The following is a 23,031-nucleotide window of genomic DNA, read 5'->3' on the forward strand; positions in this document are numbered from 1 at the left end:
ACAAACAATATAAGTGCTACAGCAGCCACCTTGAAAATCGTATTATAGCTACGGGGGGTGGGGGGGTCACTGAAAGACTTGTGATCTAAGATTTTGTACTAAATGATAATGGTGATGATCAGACAGCCAGTATAGTGCCATTTCGAAAATGTTAATTCCTTTTTATCAGATGGTTGTATGAACAAAATATCCTGCTATTGCTACCCCCTCTGAATTTGAAGGCTATATTTACATGGATTTTCCACTAAAAGACATTTCATCTAGTTCGTCGTAAATGAAAATTGTACCGGTCAGACATTTGATATGGCTGCCATAGTGGCCATCTTTTGAAATCTTGTAATGTCAACATGGATGTTCATATCTATATGGGGTTTGCATGAAATATTTCTTATGACATCTGTTTGGTCCTAAATTAAAATGGTGCTTATCTGATGTCCAATATTGCAGTCATGTTGAAAATTATGTTTTCTTGTGATCGGATGTGATGGTCACATCAGCATAAATGTTTGCAGTAATGATGAAAATGGTGTCTGTCAGACATCCAATATGGCCACCACAGTAGCCATCTTGAAAGCCTTTTCACTACTTCTCCTGGTCGGTCCTAAGTGAAAATGCTACTAATCATACAGTCAGACATCCAATATAGCCACCACAGTAGCCATCTTGAAAGCCTTTTCACTACTCCTCCTGGTAGGTCCTAAGTGAAAATGGTACTAATCATACAGAAATCCAATATGGCCACCACAGTAGCCATCTTGAAAGCCTTTTCACTACTTCTCCTGGTCGGTCCTAAGTGAAAATGCTACTAATCATACACTACTCCTCCTTAATTCCTAAGTGAAAATGGTACTAATCATACAGTCAGTATCAGGTTGAAGTCTTTTTATTGTTATTCCTCCAAATGGATGGTTGTATTGGTTTTCACTGAATAGACTTCTTATAATGTCTAGCTGGTTTAAAAAAAAACAGTGCCCCTCAGACAGACAATAAGTCCTCTAGAAAATCTTGTTATCACCAATCCTCCATTGTCTGACAATGTAAGATATCTACCCTGGGTTGACATCTTGCTTCCAAAATGGGGGATCAGTCAATCTGGGAACACACTACACATCGCTGTTCTGGAAGTAAGACATCAACCCAAACAACATAAATATCAGGGTAGATGTCTTACATTGTAGGACTTTAATCCTCTGGAATGGATGGTTTTTTCTATATGACTAAAAGACGTGTGATGTTTACTTGGTAGTAAATGATAATTATGGAAATCAGACCTCCAACAGGCTGCCAGATGTTCTATCGCTACTTCTAAATTTATTGCTATAACTAAATAGGGTTATCGCCAACATACTTCTGGTCATGTCTGGTTCATACTATAAAAAAATAATGATCTTGTTATGGCTACTTCTCAGCAGATTTCTAAATGACATGGAGTTTTCACAAAAAGATTTTTAATTTCAAGTTGGTCCTAAATGAATAAATATAGTGTTCTGACATCCAGTATTGCTACTGAGGTGATTAGATGTTTTTCCTGAATGGATGGTCATAGTGACACAGAATTTTCACAAAAAAAGTGATATTAGATTGGTGATAAGTCAGACCCCCTACATGTTAGCCATGGTGCCATCTTGATGGTCTTGTTGTCATTAGTCCTCTTGAAGGCGTAGTTCCTGTACTAAAATGGTGCTGATGAAGAGTCCAAAATTGTTGGCTTAATGTCCAACCTGGAGACCTTTATTTGGTTACTTTCGAAATATCACTCATGGATTTAACCAAACTTAGCGTGTGGTTGTATTTAACATTGAGACAGGTTCATTGATCTTCTATCCAGGTTCAGAGTCAGAGGTCATGATAAAGTATTGTGTAGTGCAGTATCTTGGAAGCTTGTTAACTCTAACACAAGAAAACAGTTTTGTTCCTGTACTAAAATGGTGCTGATGAAGAGTCCAAAATTGTTGGCTTAATGTCCAACCTGGAGACCTTTATTTGGTTACTTCTGAAATATCACTCATGGATTTAACCAAACTTAGCGTGTGGTTGTATTTAACATTGAGACAGGTTCATTGATCTTCTATCCAGGTTCAGAGTCAGAGGTCATGATAAAGTATTGTGTAGTGCAGTATCTTGGAAGCTTGTTAACTCTAACACAAGAAAACAGTTTTGTTAGCAGATACGATATGTTGGAATTTTTTTCAAGAATTTAAGTAATTAAAAACAGGAAATGGTATTATCTTGAATTCCTGGAACTTCTTTTTGGCCAGCAGTGTATCAGGACTCCCTTCTTTTAGACTTTGAACTCTACTGTTGAACAGTTGTTTTCTTGGTTTATTAGCATTTGTAACATTATTGGCTGTATCACCCAAAGGAAATGGAATGTAAGTGCCAAGACATGCCAAGGCCTGGATGGGTATGGAACCCATGATCCTTGGATTATGAATGTGAAGCTCTGCCAGAGGTAGCAATAGCAAATAAACTAACTCATTATTGATAAATTTAATGTACACTAAATTGGTATTTTCTTTCTATCTATTTTTATCTATTTATCAATCTGTGTCATTCTGCATTCTTTCCTGGTGCCAGAAAGTTTAGACTCCTTGGTTTTGAAAACCTTATTGGAGAGCCAGTATTATCAAGGAAGAAATTAGGGTATGCTCCTGGTTTAATAGGTTTTATCTTCATCGAAAAGTAACATGTTATGAAAACAGTAGTAGATTAATATTTTTGATACTTGCAGTTGAACTAGCCATGATAATGGACCGGTTGTATGGTGGCGTGTGTTATGCAGGAATAGACACAGACCCAGAGCTGAAGTACCCGAAGGGGGCTGGGCGTGTAGCCTTCTCAAGTCAGCAGAGCTACATAGCTGCAATAAGTGCACGTTTTGTACAGTTACAACATGGGGAAATAGACAAACGGGTGAGTGATAGGAATCTTATCAAAACATGTATTGTGTGCCTCCAATATGGGAAAATGGACAAGCGGATGAGTGGTAGGAATCTCTGTTGTCTTTCATTAGTCAAGCATTCACCTTTGGATATCTTTATTGTCAAGCCTACTTGATCAGATAGGATGATAAGTATCTTTTTAGTTGCACTGGTCAAAGACCAGAAGATCTTGCAGGATGATCCGTTGTCCCTTTTCTTGTCTTCTGGAAATTCTCACAAATGATCAAAAAATTCGCAGTGTTTAAAAAACTCAATGGAACAATGGGGAACAGATTGTGTAGTTTCTGTGATTTCTTTGTACCCAACATATGATTTGTTTTTTTCTGCTTCAAAATTATTAAAATTCAAAATAAATTTATCGATCCTTTTATCCATTATCTCAGTTGATTATATAGATGTGTGTGCATGTAGGCACTTGTGGCATTGAAATCTGGTGTGGTTTATGCAAACACTTTTAAGTGGGTTTGAAGTGTCTTCTAAAGGGGTATAGTAAATCAATTCATTGATCTGTGATGAAAGAAATTTCTAGAGCTTGGAAGGTGAGTAGAACCCAGTATCTTACTGTGCCTACCATAGAACTTTATCCAAATAAGAATTGATAAAAGTTAATAGTTATCCATATAAAAGATATGAATTATGTATTGTTATTTTCTTATAACACCCATTGATTAAATGTAATTAATAATATATTAAATGGTTTTGTATCTATTTTTTGCATGCATAGAACTTGTTTACTTAGGGTTGACAGTTCACCCCATTGTTCTCATTACCATATTCATATAAATGTGCAGTACTGTATTTTGAACAACAGTATCACATGGCTTGAGATGTTCAGTACTTCCAAAACCTAATAATTATAACTTTAAAAAAAAAAATATTTTCCCTTTTCTAAGAACAGCATATATAGCTAGGTTCTGCTTAGATAATTACTCAGAAGTTCATAAAAGAATATAAAACATGATAACCTTTATATAGAGAGAGAAGCAATAATAGTACCTGATGAATAATACTGTTCTTTGAATCTGTTAACTAAATTGCAAAAGTGTAGGGTTATTTTAATTTAATTTGAAAAAATTGGGTGAGCATTTGTACCAAGATAAGGAAATCCCAGTTGTATGGTTACATTAGCCTCTTGGGGAGACAAATAATTTAACCCCTTGACTGGGATTTCCTTGTCTCAGTTCAAACCCCAACATAGATTCTCCTAATATCAATTTGCATAACTGGCAACCACTACACATTTTTTTCACCTAATTGTGTGTTAGAGGTCGCACATTCAAACACTGGTCGAGTCATACCAAAGACTTATAAAAATTATACTAACAGCTGCCTCGCATGGCACTCAGCATTAAGAGGTTAATGTCATGACTGTTTTGCCTGGTGTCAGAATAATGGGAATGGGTGGGACTTGATGCTACATGTCTGTGGCATGATGTCCCAGTGCTAGACATCACTATATACTGCCACTCTGCAGACAGACATCATAGCAATATGACTGAAAAATTGTTAAAGCTACGTTAAAAATCCAAATCACACACTGATACCTAATCATGTCTTTTCACTTTACATAGATTTTTAAATAAAGATAACGAGTAAAAATTTGTGTTGGACAGTTTTAGTATCATCTATTTAATCCCACTCATTAAATAAATTTGATGATATTTGTAAAGAAAGACTGCTCTGTAAAAATAGTGTACAAGTTAATTTATTTGTCCTCAATCAACATAAACTTTCCTTACTTTCTATTTATAGCAATTGTATTTGATCCATTTCCAAGAAAACAGACAGGTTTATGAAAATTTGAAAGTTTGCCTCACATATTCATTATATTTATTGCTAGTCAAGTTATGTGGCAAACCACTGTGCACTTTTAAAGAAAATGGTGCCAGATGTTATGTGAAATGGGTTTTTACAACGTGACTTGTCGATGAAAATTCTTTGAGCAGATGGATCTTTATAAACTTCTGATCAAAAAAAGAGACAAAGCAACACTGCTTTATATGAAATGAAGAATATGAGAGTGATATAATACAGCACTAAGATTGAGCACAAAAGAATTTGTAACTTCATGATCATTCAGCAAAAGTTAGGCCTGTACAGTAGTTAAAGTGATTGTTGAATATAAATAACCTCTCAGTATGTTTTGTGGTTGCATTCTGGTTCTGATCCTCATGGATTGTGAAGAATTTCAACCTGCAGAACCAAGTAGTAGTAAAAATAAATGTACATATTTCATACACTGTACCTTTTGTAATTATGGCATGTAATATATATATTACATTTTTTATGCTCAGATTACGCTTTTTTTTTCTGCCACATGTATTAGCAAAATTGTTTATACCTCTCTCTCAGGGTTGGTATGTATGCATCTATAGTATCTTGTTTTAAAATGTATGTAATTACATTCACTGACTAGGCAGAATGTCCATTTTCTTTTCTGTGCACTTGCTGATTCTCCTAATAAATTGTAGAGAAGAGGAGAATGCAAAGGATCTGTCTTCCAAATCATTTTTAATTGACTGGATTGCTTAACCTTTTCACTTTAGGTTGAGGTGAAGCCATATGTTCTGGATGACCAGATGTGTGATGAATGTCATGGCACTCGATGCGGTGGGAAGTTTGCACCCTTCTTCTGTGCTAATGTCACCTGTCTTCAGTACTATTGTGAGCACTGCTGGGCCCAAATCCATGCACGTCCTGGACGAGAATTTCACAAGCCACTTGTGAAGGAAGGAGCAGATCGTCCACGCGCAGTACCATTTCGATGGTGCTAGTTGTTAGATAATTGTAATCTTCCATATTTTGTGTTCTGGGCTTGTTCTCTCATCGGCCAAGTTTGCTGTATACTAGTATGCATCGCCAGCTTTAAGTGACATAATTCAAAGAGCATAATCAAGTACAAGCAGATTTTCAACATAAAATGTTTTAATATTGCACGAGAAAGGAGGAGTGGTCCAGAACCTAAGCAAGAGTTATTTTTTCCTTGACTTTTTATGGTTTTAGACAAGGTTCTTTCGTGAAATTTCTATAGAAAAGTGATTTTCTTGCCAGTGGTTTTTTTTTGTTGTTTTTTTAATTATTTTGTATTATCATCATAAATTTGTTTGATAAAGTATTCTATATATTTTGATAATTATTTCATTGAGTCTAGAGGTTTATTATGTTTTGTAATTTTTTTTTGGTTGTTAGATGATATAGTTACTCAAGCTTTGGCTTCCTGCTGTCTTGGGATTGGTTGTCAGTGGTGTTGTGATTGAATTTACAATTTTTTACATACGTTGCAAAATGTACCTTAGTATTGTGATCTCTAATCAGAGGGAAAGAAAAATGCTTCATAAAACCAAAGATCAGTATAAAAACTAGGCAATGGTTATTATTGTGATGTTAACGAATTTGTTATTCCTATATTATGTATTGAAACATAAGTGCTTGTAGGTCATTATGGATAAAATTCATATTTATTGATGCCACTATTTGAATATAGATGCCTAGACAATGTTAAATAATGTTCCATGAATGGCAGAAAGGATGAAAGTATAGAGGAAATTTATACATACTCATGTCAAAGTAAATGGTGGCAGAAACTTTGTGTCTAATACAAAATAATCAGTTTGAGACCTGCAAGCAGTCAGTTTGAAGCATAAATAAAAATGCATTTTCTTGTAGAGACCAGTTAAAAAAACTGTTTTTATTGGAAATATTCTTGTTCGGCAATTACAAAAAAAATACTGATTTCTTACAGTCTCCTGTATCTTAAACTTGAGCACAGGATATGCTGCATGAAAAGAAAAACTTTTGATATTAGTAAATAATCCAGAATAAACAATTACATATTTAAGGATCTGGTAAAATTATTAGCATAAACAGGTACTGGATTTTAAAAAAATAGAAGAAAAAATAATTATTTTGAGCATTTTTCTTTTTAGTTTGATTTTATGTTGATTCTTTTTAGATTTGTATTTTAAGTTTTTCTTTCTATTTTGTTTTAAATATATTTCTTTTTCTTGCTTATTGATTACAGTAAAAAAGATGAAAGAAAAGATTTGCAAAAGTTGAATCGTAAAACATGGTTACCACTTCTGGTTGTGGGGACATTAATTAGCATGACGTGGTCATACTAACTGTCAATCATTTTGTGACCCTGGGATATTATGATGAGTGTGTGTTCTAGTCAGTTACTTTGATGAGCATTAAATTAGTACAAGGTCAGTAATTAATATAGGCCTGGCAAAAATATATTTCCCGTTTTTATTTTATTTTGAAATATCGATATTCAATGGAGTATAGGTTTTTGTTTTTTATTTTACTAACATACGAACAGGGCATGAGGTAAAATGTTTCATAAACTTCTTTTTTTTCCCCAAAAACTTCTGAGTATATTTTGAAATGTTTTAATTGTCTTTTTTTTTAAAGGCAAAAATGGCTTCAGAGTTCTTCATGATTTTGTTTCACAGAATATTAGTTCTTATATTTTCTTTCATATATTGAAGGTAATGCAGAGTTAAAAACATGATTATATTAAGGTTATTGATATTTAAAAGATTAAAGTGTTATTGAAGCATAATTTTATTTTCATTTCACTTTTTTAAGCAAATAAAAATATTCAGAGTTGGAAATATTTTTATCCTGGTCTGTAAGATTTCTCTGACTTAAATCAGAAATGTCATTTATGCTTTCATTATGGAAAGAAAACAAAACATTATGGGTGTATAAAGCATTTCTATTTGTATTACAGAATTTCTAGAATTTTTATACCTTTGTTTCAGTAAATTAATACTTTTATATTACATGGAAAAATTTGAAAGAATTACATTTTTTATGAAGTTTGATAATTTCCACTATTGCTGTGATTTTAATCCCATTCATTGATGTTTCACTCAGATGTTGCAGTCTTTGTTGTTATACCAGTGTGGAGTACAGTCATTTGTACTGATGTTTCCACTTTGCTTGACAATATCTCCAAAAATGGCTTTATAAATTTGGCGTCCAGGAAAAAAACAAGAAGATAGTGTTTCAGTAAGTTTATGATTTTGATCATTAAGGTTCATTGGAATTTAGATCGATTAGTATTTAAAATTCTGTATTTTCTTAACGAAGAACAATCAGTATATTTGTACATCACTTTTGGAAATAAAATTTATAAAATATGTTGGAAAAAATTGCATCAGAGGTTGAAGAAGAAAACTTCTAGGTGGAAGTGTTTTATGGTGTGCCACCTTATTTGTGTGCCATTCTCCACAGATCCTATAGATGCTCACCTGTTTTCAGTAGATTGTGCAGATTAAAAATTGCCATCAGTTTGCTCAGTATTTGCATCTTCTATCAGTGATTTGCTGATAGTGTTCATACTTTATGAGCAATTTCATATTTCATGCTTTTCCAAAATAGGGCGATATTAAATCAGGTGGAATGAAAGCAGAGGTTTCTAAATGGCAATTTAACTCACTCATACTCACTTATCAACAACTTTTCATTGAAGGGTTTGGTAAAGTTTCTCAAATTTCTGTTTCAGAGTAATATTTTTCTTGGGTTAGATTTAGTTAAGGTCTCTGCAGACTTGACTGAAGGAGACCATGATTAGATATAACGTAATAATAGGATTCCTCTCTGAGTTTGGTTTTGGGTGATTATTATCTATAATCTAAATGTTTAGCACTACTGATAAGCTGCATGCCGTTATTGTTGGCAAAGTGCATTTGACCAGTAGAATAATGAGCTGAAATCTTGATTTTCTACAGATCTAGATTTAGGTTTTATTCAGAGCCAAGCTAACGTTAACTTGGGGCTAAGCTAACGTTAACTTGGAAGCTTGCAAACCACAAATATACTTTAAGTGTGAGGTAGTTGTTTTATTTCTTGGTCATTATTACTTTACAACAAGCCCAAAACTGTTTCTGCATTCCAGGTTTTGTGGACATATGGATCTTCACACTAATTAAAAGAAAGTTTTGTTTTTATGTATTTTCAGAATGTTGAATTACATCAACTTTTATCTTTGGTGGCATTCCCAGTTTTGCAGTTTTGTTTGCTCCACACTGGGATTTTTGTGTTTTCTTTGGTTAATGTTTATAATATTTGTTACACTTATGTTAATACCATATTCAGCAAGAGGAAAATGGAGAGAATGTATTTTATATGTTTTTATAATTGCAGAATAATTTGCCAAACTTGTCATTCTGGGATACAAGATAGAATACTATTTTTAGACACTGGTTCAACTACAACATTCAGCAGTCAAATAGTTTTCAACATAGAGTTTATTTTTGTCATGACAACTTCATGATTGCATGTTCTTTGGATATTGTATAGTTAATAAGAACTTTTTTGGTAATAATTCAATATAGTTGTATCCACAGATTTCTCAACATTTTGTACCCAGTGTTTCAATTTTTTACTATTCCATTTTTATATTTTCATAACATTTGACAAGCTAGTAAACTCTGTATTGTATAAATGGAATTTTTGTTTGTTTGAAGGTGCTATTTATTTATTTATCAGATTTGCTTCTATTGTATCTTGTTGCCCCAATTAATCGCAGCATTTATAAATGTCTATGTTTAGTTGATGAATTGTGGCAGATTAAGATGAGTCTGAATGCATCCACTAAGCCCAGTTCTAAAAATTGTTGGCCGGTGTAAAACCCACAATGTTTTGAACTGAAATTTGTCTGTTAGAGATATACAAGAGGAAAACTATTAATGGTTTTCTCAGACATTACAAAATGTATTGCTCCTTTTATATGTACTTATGTCTGGAGTACCCTTTTTCATATTATTTGCAGAAAATATTCTCAATCATGTAAATGAACCTTTTGTAACCAAGACTTATTTTTGTAATTTCTTTTCCTTTTTGTAAATGTATTTTTGAGTCTTATCTGCAAATGATTTGTACTTTTCTTCTCTTTGTTTGTATCTCGTCTACTTGCTGACGAAGTTAACAGGGGATGTGATGCTTTGCCCATTCATTCGTTATAATCACAATATTTTGTTTTATCCTCAGTGTCTCAGACCTATCTCACCTACACTTATGTGGATGGGTCTCTGGAACTTTATCTCGGCCATACAAAAACTAGGTCACCATGACCTAGTTTTCATAACCTGAGTGGCTTTTACATCTTTCATCCGTTTCTTCATCAAAACATCAATATATTGAACCCTATTGTACTTAACACATGAAAACTGGCATGCGGAGCTGGACAGAAATACCTCAGTGAAGCCACAACTAGATTCCTGCAACCTAATTTGTATGCTTGCATGGCATACATTTTCAGCTTTGTTCATTTGTTGCACCTGCAGTATCTTGGACGGGGGGGTGGGGTGGGTGCTTGGGAGGTGAGTAGGCTCCATGTTCCTTTGGGTATGTTCTAAGAGGCAACTAATGGAGAATAGCAGTTGTGGCAGTGGTTAGCATGTTGAACTTGCAGCAGAAAGGTTACAGGTTTGCATCCAGCCAACAGTGCAGCTTGGTTTGCCAACTGTTGTGTGTCCGTGGGCAAGGCACCCAAACTTGGAAATTGTGACCTAAAGTGCACACTTGATTGACTTTGTTATTTTCAGCTTTCAGTCATTATACCCCCAAGTGTTTTGAACCCAATTTGACCTACACATACAGACTACCTTGTGTATGTATCATAATGCTACCATATCCAAACTTGTTTAGTTTGACATACTTTTTATGCTTATATCAAATTTTATTTTCAGATGCTTGTTTGTTATGCCATTCATATCTAGAACCATATTTCACCTGCACTCGTGAAAATTGTTTGATGGGTACATAAGAAAATAATAACTCAAACCAAAAGCTTTGTTCAGTGTGCCCCAATTTTCAAATTGGAATGACTTTTCTATTTTCAGCTTTCTGCTTGTTACACCCTCAGTTTATTGGACCCTATTTCACCTTCACCTTTCCTGAAACTTGGCATGTGGAGGCATCTCGAGTAGGATAACTTAACCATACAAAATCTGGGTCATTGTAACATTTTCATGCTTGAATGACTTTTGTATTTTCAGGTATCTGTTCATTATCACCCACTATCTTGGTCCTCGTTTGACGTACTCTTGTATTAACTAGAATGTGGTTGCATCTCAAGGAGAGTAACTCTAACACTTTTAAGTATGCCACTCTGACCTTATTATCTTTGGGCTTGAGTGATTTGGGTATTTTCCTCTGTTATAGTCTACATATTGTTGGCCACTCTGACTGTGCTCCTCCTGTAGGTGAGAGAATTTGTGTTATGAGGCAACACCTTTTTCTGAAATTTAAGAGAATTATTTTAGCAAGCTGTTGCTTTTTGTGTGCTGGACTTGACTAAATACTATTTAATAGGTGAAATTAGGCTCTGAATTGTAATTGGTCAGTCTACCATAATATACCAGAGATGTTGGTTGATGTATGAATATCTTACTTGTAAAGATGAACCATATCAATATTATTTTTCACAAATCCTTTTACATGTCAGCAGAAGTAAATTTAACTTATTGTAGATTTGTCATTACATACTTTTTTCTTTCAGTGATCTCTTTTCTTTTATAATTTTAGTTCATTGAAGTTTTTTTCTTTCTTTATACTGCTAAAATTGGTAAATTTGCCCAGCCTTTTCATACTCTTGCACTGCAATTATTGACTTTCAACCTTTATTTGGATGTAAAGGCTATAGACATTTCATGGCTCTTAACCAAGATGGAAGTTGAATGCCTCGTGTTTTCTCCATTCTCTGCCTTTCTCATTTTAAGCAGACTAGTTCAGTACTTTGTACCTCAACCAACATTCTTCATAAAGTAATTGTGTTTCCAAGACAATTCTTTGATTTTTCTTTTAAAGAAGACTCATTTTTATAACATACTGTAACATTTAATATTCTATTTTCATGATTCATAGAAAATTATTTTTGTATTTCAGCATTTTTTTTTTACATTTATGTAGTCCAGATAGTATAGCCTGTAACTAAAAGATATATTTTATTCTGGAGAGAGAGAGAGAGGATTAGAGTGAAAAGTCAGGACTGGCTGTTTGTTTGTTTTTCCTAGTCACATGCAGTCCTGTTTTGTTGATTTGAGAGATAAAAGCTCCACATACAAGAAAGAAATATGGTAATACACATCTAGGCTATCTTTTGCACAGGATACTTTACAGTATTTTGCACAGCCATCCCATTTGTACATTTTATTGACTGAAGCAATTAAACTCAATTGGAAAGTTAAAAAAGCGGTCCTCTTGGAGGAATATTATAAAAAAAGTTTGCAACCATTGTTTTGAACAGGTTTTTGCTCATTTCAAAAGTTCATAAACTGGTACATTATATTGCATGACAGATAGGGAAACTACATTTAAAGGATAAAGATCAAACCAATTCGGAATTTACCTGCTTCTGGTTTCTAGTGCTCAGATCTGCTTTAATTCTTTAATTTTGTCATTGCCCCATCACTAATAACTCAATAAGGTTTTATGTATCACTCAGCTTTTTCGGTAATCATTCTGTACTCGTATGGGCTTCATCTAAAATTTATAAGGGTCAGATGTAGATTCAGAGTAAGTCCTACCTCAGTATTCTCTGTCAATCTCACAAAACATTACCTCAGTGTTACGTAATCTGTGATGTTGCAACCTCACCTGAAGAGAAGTGTGAAAGACTCAATAGGCTGAAAAGTTTCAGTGATGTAGTCTTGTTCACATTTAGTCGATTTTGGCTAGGTAAGATATTTATCTGAAGAGAAAAAAAATGAATACTTAAAATTTGTTTAGCATCTTATTAGCATTTACAGCTATATGGTACTTGTGAAGATTAATCAGAATCTTAATTAGTGCATCACCTCTGTCCATGTGGCTTTGAATCTTGAGCTTGGCCAATGTGGGTACATAGGAAAGCTTGCCAGTAGCTTCCATGTGGGTCAGAGGTTCTACCAGGGTTTTCCTGGGGGTTTTCTCCACCTGTTATACTGGCCTCCATGTGCTAAAATATGGTGTTAAACCCTGAAAAAACAATCATTTTTGTCTCCGTTGGTTAAAATTGATTAATATGTCATGTATTTCAGCAGAGATTGCTGGAATAAGATCTAACAAGTACTAACCATTTAGTAAAGAGAAATTAAATTTTATTGTTTGTTTTAGTCAGGTCTAACAAACTGTTTCCCAAAGTAAATAAAAGTAGCTTTCATGAAAATAAAATACCCCCCCCCCCATACTTTATATTAAGTAGTACAGTTAGACAATAATAGTTATATTGGTTATTGTTTTACAAAAATATGGTTATTGTTTTAAAAAAATATTTTTTAGGTATGTGTTCATTTGGAGGGTTAAAGAAAAACCTTGATAAAAGAACCTTGTTCATCCAAACTTGTCAGTTGGCATGCAGACATACACACATTCAAACATAGTAGTCCCTCACTATATAGCCTCTCTGTATACATCTGCATGTATTATACTGTTGCCTTGTATAACATGGGTATGATCATGGATTCTGTTAAATTGTTTGAAGTTTGTTTTATTCTCCTCCATGACTAATGAGAGTCTGTGACTTCTTTAAAAAAATGTTACCCAATCATAATACCTTCAGAGAACTACTTCTGCCTCACAAATCCAGCTCTCCCAGACTAAAACATTTTAGCAAAATTGGTACAAGTTATCTTCCCGTACTAGATGACAGAGTGATCTCCCAATGAGACATGGATTGGTGCCAAAGACTGTGAATACTTGAGTTACTACGCCTGCTTGTGCTCAGTTTCATGTTCTCTGCAGACAGGCCTCACAATCTACATACAAGCATTTGGGAAGTTTTCTAACCTAAGGCAAATTCGATGAATGTTCTCTTTGAAGAGAAGTATACTTAATGTATAAATGTATCTCTTTTCTTTTCTTTTTTAATAAGAAAGTTTCAGGGTTTTCAGTACGATCACTTTGCAATCATCACAGACTTTGGCACCCTTGTTATGTACCTTCATGGGTCACATTTGCATCCCCACACATTGTTATAGGTGTATTTATATGTGTCTGGTGTGTGATATAGAAAATTTGTAATGCTGTATAATTTCTGCTATGGTTGGATACATACTAGTAAGGTTCCTGTATTAATCTAATCTTTGTGTCCACTTAGTAGTTGTCTGTGTGACACTACTGATTTTTTACCTGTATCATTTGTGTTTCCTATATGTAACATTGTCTTTCAATTGATATTGTAGCATCCACTTTGTAGGTATCAGTAACGATGCTTAAGTGCATTTTTATGTGCTTGTATGTTTTGTACTATAGAAAACTTTTATTGCTGTATAGTTTCATCTGTGGTTGACTATATACAATCAGATTTTCTATTCATAATTTAGTCTTAATGTCCACTTCATAGTTACTATAAGTGATGCTTAAGTGATTTTACTAGTATTAGCAGTCAGTTGGCCTTTCCTATAGGTAACTTTTATTAGAATGTGTATTAACAGCAACACTCCAATATCTACCTGTATGGGAAGCAATGTGTGCCTTACAGGTAATTGACATTGTGTAGCTCTGCATGTACACTCTGAAGTTCCTAATGCAGGATGCATGCTGCACTACACCTGTGTGTACTGTATGCTCTATTTTGTCATGTAGATTTAGACCATGTGCAATGCAAGACAAGACTGACAAACACTGTACATGTGCTGCTTACTCCAGTTGTCAGTCTACAAATGTCAGACTTGCATATTATGGACAGAAGTCGGTGGGTGGCAGTACTGTGGGATACAAAAAGGGAAGGTGCAGAAGCATACCTTAAGGGAAGACTGTGTCATCAGTTTGCAGGCTTGGGTTCAACACCATATCACTTGCTGGGGAGCAAGATCAGGAGCAAACAGACAGTCTCAGTTACCATCTTGTTTCCATATTTAACTGAGGACACTCTGAGTGTAGTGAGTCACCATCCTCTACATTCTTCTCCAGCTACTTCACAGGTACCACAAAGCATGTCAGCTTCAGTACCTTTATTCAAAGATGACATAACTTCTTTACAAGTCCCATCATCATTATCAGATATTACTTGAAGTGTGAAAACTCAATCTTTGGGCTTCAGTTGAAAAAGTTTTTCTCCTACTGCCATCTGAATTCTGTCCTCCCTCTACAACAGCTGCCTGGTTGAAAGTTCTGGCATCAGTTGATCATTGACTATTAAAGGAAAGAATCTACTTTTAAATTACTTCCACAGTCTAACAAAGTTACAGACATTCTGGGCTGCTTATATCATCAATTACAAGATCCAAAGATGCCTTCCCTCAAACTTTAGTCCGCAGTTCTATAAGCCCCACAAACCTGTTTCCATTTTTGATGAAGCTGTTCTCTAACTGATATCATATTATGGGATGGAGATCCAAGTCCACTTCATCAGCTTTTATATTGGAGAATTTTCATCCTAAAAGGCGTGACTCAGTCTGGAGGGATTTATAGCCAGGTTATCTTCCTGGGTTGTTTGACGCTTCATAAGGACATAGCTTCATGACTTGCTGGATTTGTGCAAGGGAAAAGCGTTTCCTTCGAAGCTGCTTCCCAATATATGGAGTCTATTCTCCAGTCAGGCTATCAAGAAGCTGTCTCACAGAATTAAGGGGACTGGAGATGCTCTCTCTATTGTATTTCTCTCCACCTCTTAACTATTGTATGGTATTGTGATTGGGTAATAAACCAAATTTTTTCTAAGAAAATATCTTTCTTCAATAAAACTTACCCAATCATAATACACGTACACCCTCCCAGCATCCCTACATTTACATCCAAATAGAGAGGGTGCCTTCTGCACCAGTAGCAACTGAAGTATTCATGACATTTGGCATCTATCCCTGTTTCAAGAGGAGCTCTGTCACCTAGGTCGGCTGATAACATTGGATTTGCAAGGTAGTATTTCACTGAGGTATTATGATTATGTAACTATTCTTGAAGATACGTATTTTTGTAGGAAAAAAAATCTGGTTTCACATCATTAAATTCTCAGTTTTTGTGTTATTCGACTCTTCTCATCTACGACTAGAAGACCTTATGATCCGTTGTACATCGTTGGCCATTGTCTGATGTCTGTCCATTTGCACAAGTTTTGTTGTTGCTGCTCCTAAAGTACTTGGAGGATTGCCATAAAACTTTGCAACACATTCATCCCAAGGTTAGTTGTGCTCCTCATACATAACTTTATGGCCACCACAGTAGCTATATTTACAATCTTATTATTTCTACTCCTCCTTAATGGATTATCATATCTTGGGTTTTTTGCTAAAAGTGTTTTATGATATCTAGCTGGTTGTAAGTGAAAAGGATACCACTCTGACATCCAGTATGGCCACCATGGCAGCCATCTTGAAAATTTTGTTAGTGCCACTCCTAAATGGAAAGTTATAACATGTGGTTTCACTGGAAGATTGATTATGATATCTAGTTGGTCCTGAATGTGAATGGTGCCGATATGTTCTCATATATGGCCACTATCTTTAATATCTTGTCACTGCTTCTCCAAAATGGAAAGTCCTTCTGACATGAGTTTTCATCAGAAGACTTCTTGTGGTGTCTGGTTGGTTTCCAATGAAAATTATGCTGATCTGACAACCAATACATTCACCATGGCTGCCATCTTGAAAAATTTGATATTGTTACACCTCCAGAATTAATGGTAATATCGACATGAGGTTTTCATCAAAAGGCTTATTATGGTACCTATTAATCCATAATATAAATAGTGCCCACAGACATCCAGTACAGTTGCTACAATGAATGTCTTGAAAATCTTTGTCACTGAGTTTCCTAAATGGTTGGTCATATTGGCATACGGTTTCAAATAAAAGTCATAATGGCATCCAGTCTGTCCTAAATATGGTGCAGATATTACAGACAATATGGCTGCTACAGCAGCTAATTTGAGAATCTTGTTCAAGAATATCAGGGTTGGTGTCAATAATTGGCATTTGAAAACATTCTTGGAAATTCTTTTCTCTTTGACTGACTCTTGTTATGAATTATTATGACATTTTTTTTTTAGAACATCCCCCAGTATAAGACTCACTCCCATATAGTTCCTTTTATGTCATCCATGTGCATCATTTTTAAAGGGAGCACTGTAGAAGTTGGACCATTGAGTTTGGGTTATGCTAAATATTTATGCTGTAGAGATGTACATGTAAGTCAGACAACTAATTTTTCTGCTGATTGTACATGTCATTTGGGTTATACTAAATCTGCATAGCTGGGACTTAAATGTGGGTCAGAAGAACCAATTGTCCTGCTGAATGGGGGTTGCATAAACATTTAGGTGCATCTTGTTCAGGTTATGCTGCAGCTGCATGTTTAAGGGATATACATGGGAGGTCAGATGAACAAATTGTGCTGAAGTGGGTTTGGATAGACAAGGTAATTAGTTACATGTTATGGGTTATGCTAAATCCACATTTTATACTTGTGGGTCAAATGAACTAATTCTGCTGAATGGGGTTTGGATAGACAAGGTAATTTAGTTTGTTGCATGTATTTTTAGCTCACCTCTACAATATTGTACTACCCATGGCGTCATCATTAACATAGTAAACCTTCCTTGAAGCCCCTCCTTGTCAAGACAGAGTGGAGTGTGTTTCATAGCACCTACCTCCCAGGAGAGGGTGGGGTGGGAGCTAACTTTGTGCAAGTACATTCCTGGTAATGGTTTTGTGTTTAGTTCAAGGGTTTTGCACATTATAAATACTGTTTTATTAGGAATCCTGAAACTTGGTTTGGGGATGTATATTGGGGCATACTACACCTTCGATACAAAAGAAGGTCACTGAGCCTATATCGTGCATCACAGAATTGGATATATTTTCTGTTTTCCTTTCTCAAGCACCGTTATGCTAGAATCATCAAACTCTATTATTGTAGGCATATTGGTTAGTACAAAACCTTCATCACAAATGAGTGTCACTGACCTGTGTTTAATATTTTACTAGTTTACATTAAGTTTTTGCATCCAGTTCATGATCATAAAGGTTTTTAGCACTCTGTTGTGGACAGATTTATGAAACTTGGTGAGGGGATGCATCTTGATGTGTATTACACCATCATCACAGAATTAGGTCACTGCCCTATATTAAATGCATCACTGATTTTGGATCCAATTTTTTTGTTTAAAATTTATTTCTCAAGTTCTATTCATGGTCGAATCTTCAAACTAGATGATTGTGTACATCTCTATTAATATCATACCCTTATAACAAAAGAATGTCTTGGGTTACATTTTTGTATTCAACTTTACACTAGATTGGTTTTTAGTACCCGGTATACATGCTACTATACCAAGATTCCTGTACATTGGTAGAGATGTATCTTGAAGAGTACTAAACCCTCATCATGAAAGTAGGTAACATTGATCCATATTTAACATCGCTGACTTTTGTTCAGTTTGAATTTTATACTTTTTATGCTTTAGTCATGAAACTATGCAGTTGTCTATATCTCTCATGCTACTACATCCATACAGAAAGTGGCACCTTCACATTTTACTGGCTTGGATTAAGTATTTGCATTTCTCTGGCTGTAACTCCAAGGTCATTTAAGTAGCATCAGGCTTCCAGGGGTGGACAAAGATATTTTGTCCAGCAGATTTTTAAGAACACAATTATGTATTATAAAATTAATAATGCAAAAACACCATTGGTAAAACTTGTCACAGTACCTCTAATTTGATATGATACAATGAATGGGTTTTGTTTAGTATTGTTTTATGACTTTTACGCCCTACTACAGTAGGTGGGTGGATGGGTAGGTGGTTTCACAGTAAGGCATCACAGTATACAGGTTAATTAGTACCAATTGAAAGTTAACATTTTACATTTTGACAAAATTAAAAAGTTCTAATGTGAGGATAAAAGATTGCAAACCAAATTTTTTGTTAGAAAATGGGCCAGGATTACTTTAGTCTAAATTTATTTTCTGCATTATATTAATAGCTACTGGAGACTACTGAAAGTAGAGGTGAGCTATCTAATCATCAATTGTGCTCTGGTTAAGTATTCATATTCATATGCCTCCATATTAACATGAATGGATAGTTCCTTTTGACTGTATATAATATTCTCCATATAATTACAGTATTGAAACTGGAATATGTGTCAGCAAAACTACATTGTTGCCATTTAAAAAAAAATAGGGGATTATTATTTGGACTGTTTGTCATATCTTGCAAGGGCTACTATATGAAAATGAAAACTGAACCAGGTCTTTCTTGTTCCAAATAATGAAATGATCTTGGAAATTGTAGATCAGCTTTATAACGGGTTTAAACTGCCATTCTGTATATAAAATGGAAGAGCTTAAGAGGCTTGTATATCAAAGCAGAGAAATGATTTCATTGGTGTTAGTTTTCCATGATGAGGAAATACAATGAGGAAAGCCTGTTTGCTTTAGATACCGCATGTAAATTACCAGGATGGCATTTGAAGCAAACTCTAATATTATTTCACATTGTCAGAAAAACCTTTAATCCTAATTTACTTGTTGCCTTTGAAGCTATTGTTCAAGGAAATTTAGTATTGTCCTGTTTGGAAACTGTTTGATGTATATCTGTATATACTTGCTTGCAGAATTGGCTCAGCTTGGAATACTTGACTTGAGCTGTTAATTTTTACCATATGGGTGAAGCTAGATTGCCTGCCTGAATTTGTAAACACATATTTAGGGTGGTATCATTTAGGTCAACAGACCAGAATATGTGCAAGCAAGCATATATGGTGAAAAATTTGTTGTGTTGTTAAAATTTTTCCTAGTTAAATCTATTTAGATTTAGTGTTGTAAATGGTTGTTGTGACTGATGATGTACTATAAGATTTTTATTTATTTATTTATTTATTCTGGCAATTTTAGCTTGCTGCTATGTTAACCATTTTACTCTGTATTTTCATAGGATTGATAAGAATTTATATTTGAAGTTGATTTATAATTATCAGTACACCCTCACTTATTATTGGGAATGGTGATTTCAAAAGATACATCAGAGTCTAGAATCACACAGAATATACAGGTGCAAGATTTCTAATAACATACTTCAAATAACATTTGGGAATTGGGTGTAAGATAAATTTCTGATAATGTCTTTGTGGGACAGAGTCAAAAAGTCCTTTGATTTGAATGATGTTTGTATTTTTCAAGTTCATCAGGATTTCATTCCAAGGTTTTGCAGACATTTGATCACTTCAGAGTACTTGAAAATATTGCATGAAACAAGTATATGGTATTTTTAGATTTAAGTTTTAGCATTCTAGTCTTGAATCAACCTATTGCCAAAGATTACCCTTGTCATTTCATAAAATTGTAACATCTAAAACTTGAATATATACATGTCCTGATCTGGAGATATTCACAAAAGACCCAATTTGGTAAGTTTTTTATTTGGCTTCTCATATTGTAAAACCGCCAAGGGGTGGAGAGGGAATATGGTAGAAACAGCTTACTTTCAGTATAATTTGAACTTGGACATTGCTAGATTTTGAAGTAAATCATTAATTTTTGTGTAATCAGGTTTACTTATTCAATATGTGGTCTTAAACAGCTCAGTATAAACCTGTATTATTTATACTGATATCAGCTTGCTAATTTCTGGTTGATGGTTGATGCTTACATGAACATAATGTGCAATACACAGAGAAAAATAGTTTATTTTTGTTGTATCTATGTAAAAATATATTTTTATGCCAACAGTGGTCTTTTGAGCCAGTGGAGGGGTCCTGACACTTTATAGAAATAAATTGGGGTTCCCACATGGCAGAAAAAAATGCTTTTGGTAAAAGTATTCATCTTTGTTGTGCAGACTTTACAGTTCTTTTGTAAAATGTTTTATTTTTAGTTTGATTTTTGTAGGTACAATTTGGTTGTTGATATTGTGACAAAATATAGTACTTTCTCAGTCGTCATCAAATTTTGCAAATGGTGAATGAATTTATTTTTCTTTTTGTGGTAGCTATTCACAGTGTGAAATTTAATATCCTGGTTTTCTTTTCCGTTTATGCATAATTTATAGGCACTATAGAAATTCATGTTCAGACATTGGAAATAATACTGTAAGATGAACTGAATTCAATGAATAGGTTCAAATCTGACATTTTATAGAAATGCACTGTGAACATTTTATTTTATTAAAGTAATTACGGTATTAGGTTTGATTACTGAGTATAACACCTTGTTCATAATTTTGAGCTTGTACTGTAAAATTATGGTCAAAACTATGTCACAAATATCTGAATCACATTTTCATTTGGCCCATTCATTCTGTCTGCCATATTTACAGTTTTAGAGCTAAGCTATTTTGAAGTTTACACAACATTCCTCAAAATCATGTAATTGATTGATACATTTGAGTACAAGTACATAATTGCACTTCTCAATTTTAAGCAAGTCATTGTACTATGGAGGCCCAATTTCAGAACTTATTTTCCGTAAGAAGAGCTTATTGGCAAAAAAACTTGCACATTATATTTTGGAAAACCTATGTATGATGATAAAATGATTTGCAAAGTTTGATGCAGACTTGAGACTTTCCTAGTTATTTAAGTATTTAATCCAGGGTATTATTTCAAGACCATTTAAGTTTTAACAATGTATTGATCAGTTCTCCTAGAAACCCCCATAATGGTGTTCGTGCTGCTTTTTCATGCAAAATATTTATTATCAATTATATTACAAGTCATCTTGTATTAATGCAGTATTACTAGTTGCAACTTGTGTAATTCCAGTTTGGGATTTGTATTATGGTCTACTATTATTTTTAGAGACACAGGGTTGGTGAGTAAAATAGGACAACAAAAACTATTTTGGTACCATTTGATAAAAATGTCTATATAAAGCTGGTTAAGCAGTCATTATGCACTTTTATGGTCAACTTTCAAAACTTTTCCAGTAAATGTAAAAAAAAAAAAAAAAAGGCATAACTTTGAAATAAATTTTCTTCACTTGAACTCTTTTTTTTTGTTTCAAAAACAATACTTACCAATATGCCATTAGTCTTCATTCCTTTTTCTCATCTTCCTGAATGATCCAGTATGTGTATCATGCATGCAGGTCTTTTTTGTACTTTTGACCAAGAATTCATATAGTTTTTTTTGTATATGGGCAGTTTTCATAGTTATTTTTGTTGGATCCATAAGTTAAGAATAATCTTGGAGTTTCTGTGGTTTTTTAAATAAAGCAAAATCATTCTTGTACAAAAAAATGAGAAAAAACTGTTTCTTTTGGCTTTATTTGTTACACATAACCACTTAATTTTTTTAACAAATGTACATATGTCAGCTAATTTATTACTATTGTACAAGTTCAAGCAGTAATTACAACTCATTTTCAGACTTGTCTTATTACTATTTTTCAATTAATTTTTAATATATTTCTAACACTAAGATTGTAATCAATTCTTCAATAATAAAGTTTTCTCCTAAAAACTTGCTTTTGTACTAACCCTACTAATCCATTAACATGCTTGTGGCTTCATTGTCAATACTCTTATGTACCAAAATTATATCTTGAATATATTTTAGCATCTTGAAGGAAATCTAAGATGCAGTCATTAGAGCATACATGGATTTGGATTTCCTATTCACATAGAATGATGCCACATTTTTGTCTTGCACATGTATGTTGTTTGTTGTGGATTTTGCATCAGACAAGCAGCTGCAGTGGTGTAGGGAAAGGAACTCCCTTGGATACAAAATGGATATATGAGATGTAGATCAGGCTAAAAAGAATGTTAAGTGTGAGATTTCTACATGGTCGCACAGACCTTGAAAATCTGTTGAATATGAGGTCTGTTTTTGAAAATTAGAAAAAGTAGATAAACTCCTGAAAAATCATAAAATATGCATTTACCACATTGCATTTCACTAATATTTTGGACTTACTACTGTCAAGTTTTCGTGTTTATCTCTTTAATCATTTTTGTGGGAAAACTTAACGCATGTTCCAATCGTTCATTTTATTACACATTTGGGCATATTAAGATACCTTTGGTATAACATAACCCTTGTTTTATGGCCTTATGGCCAGATTGTGATTTTTGTTTCTCGAACTTTAGATTGGTAAATCTATCCGCTCACATGAAGGATGAATAATAGTGAATGTCAGTTTCGTATTCTGTTTTAAA

At 34.0% G+C, this 23,031-nt stretch overlaps 1 protein-coding gene across 1 annotated transcript in view; it reads left to right on the forward strand.

Moving 5' to 3' along the window:
- The window catches only part of LOC149795636 (cytoplasmic polyadenylation element-binding protein 2-like), a 106,889-nt gene extending 84,651 nt beyond the window's left edge, over positions 1-22,238 (forward strand). Inside the window, exons 7-8 of the mRNA XM_089965465.1 lie at positions 2,732-2,913; positions 5,489-22,238. Coding sequence (XP_089821591.1) covers positions 2,732-2,913; positions 5,489-5,716 — 410 coding nt within the window. The 3' untranslated portion in view covers positions 5,717-22,238. The remainder of the gene's footprint in view (positions 1-2,731; positions 2,914-5,488) is intronic.
- The last annotated feature ends 793 nt before the right edge of the window (positions 22,239-23,031 follow it).

The sequence above is a fragment of the Sinohyriopsis cumingii genome, chromosome 7 (assembly GCF_028554795.1).
Source record: "Sinohyriopsis cumingii isolate HCF-2022 chromosome 7, ASM2855479v2, whole genome shotgun sequence".
NCBI lineage: Eukaryota > Metazoa > Mollusca > Bivalvia > Unionida > Unionidae > Sinohyriopsis > Sinohyriopsis cumingii.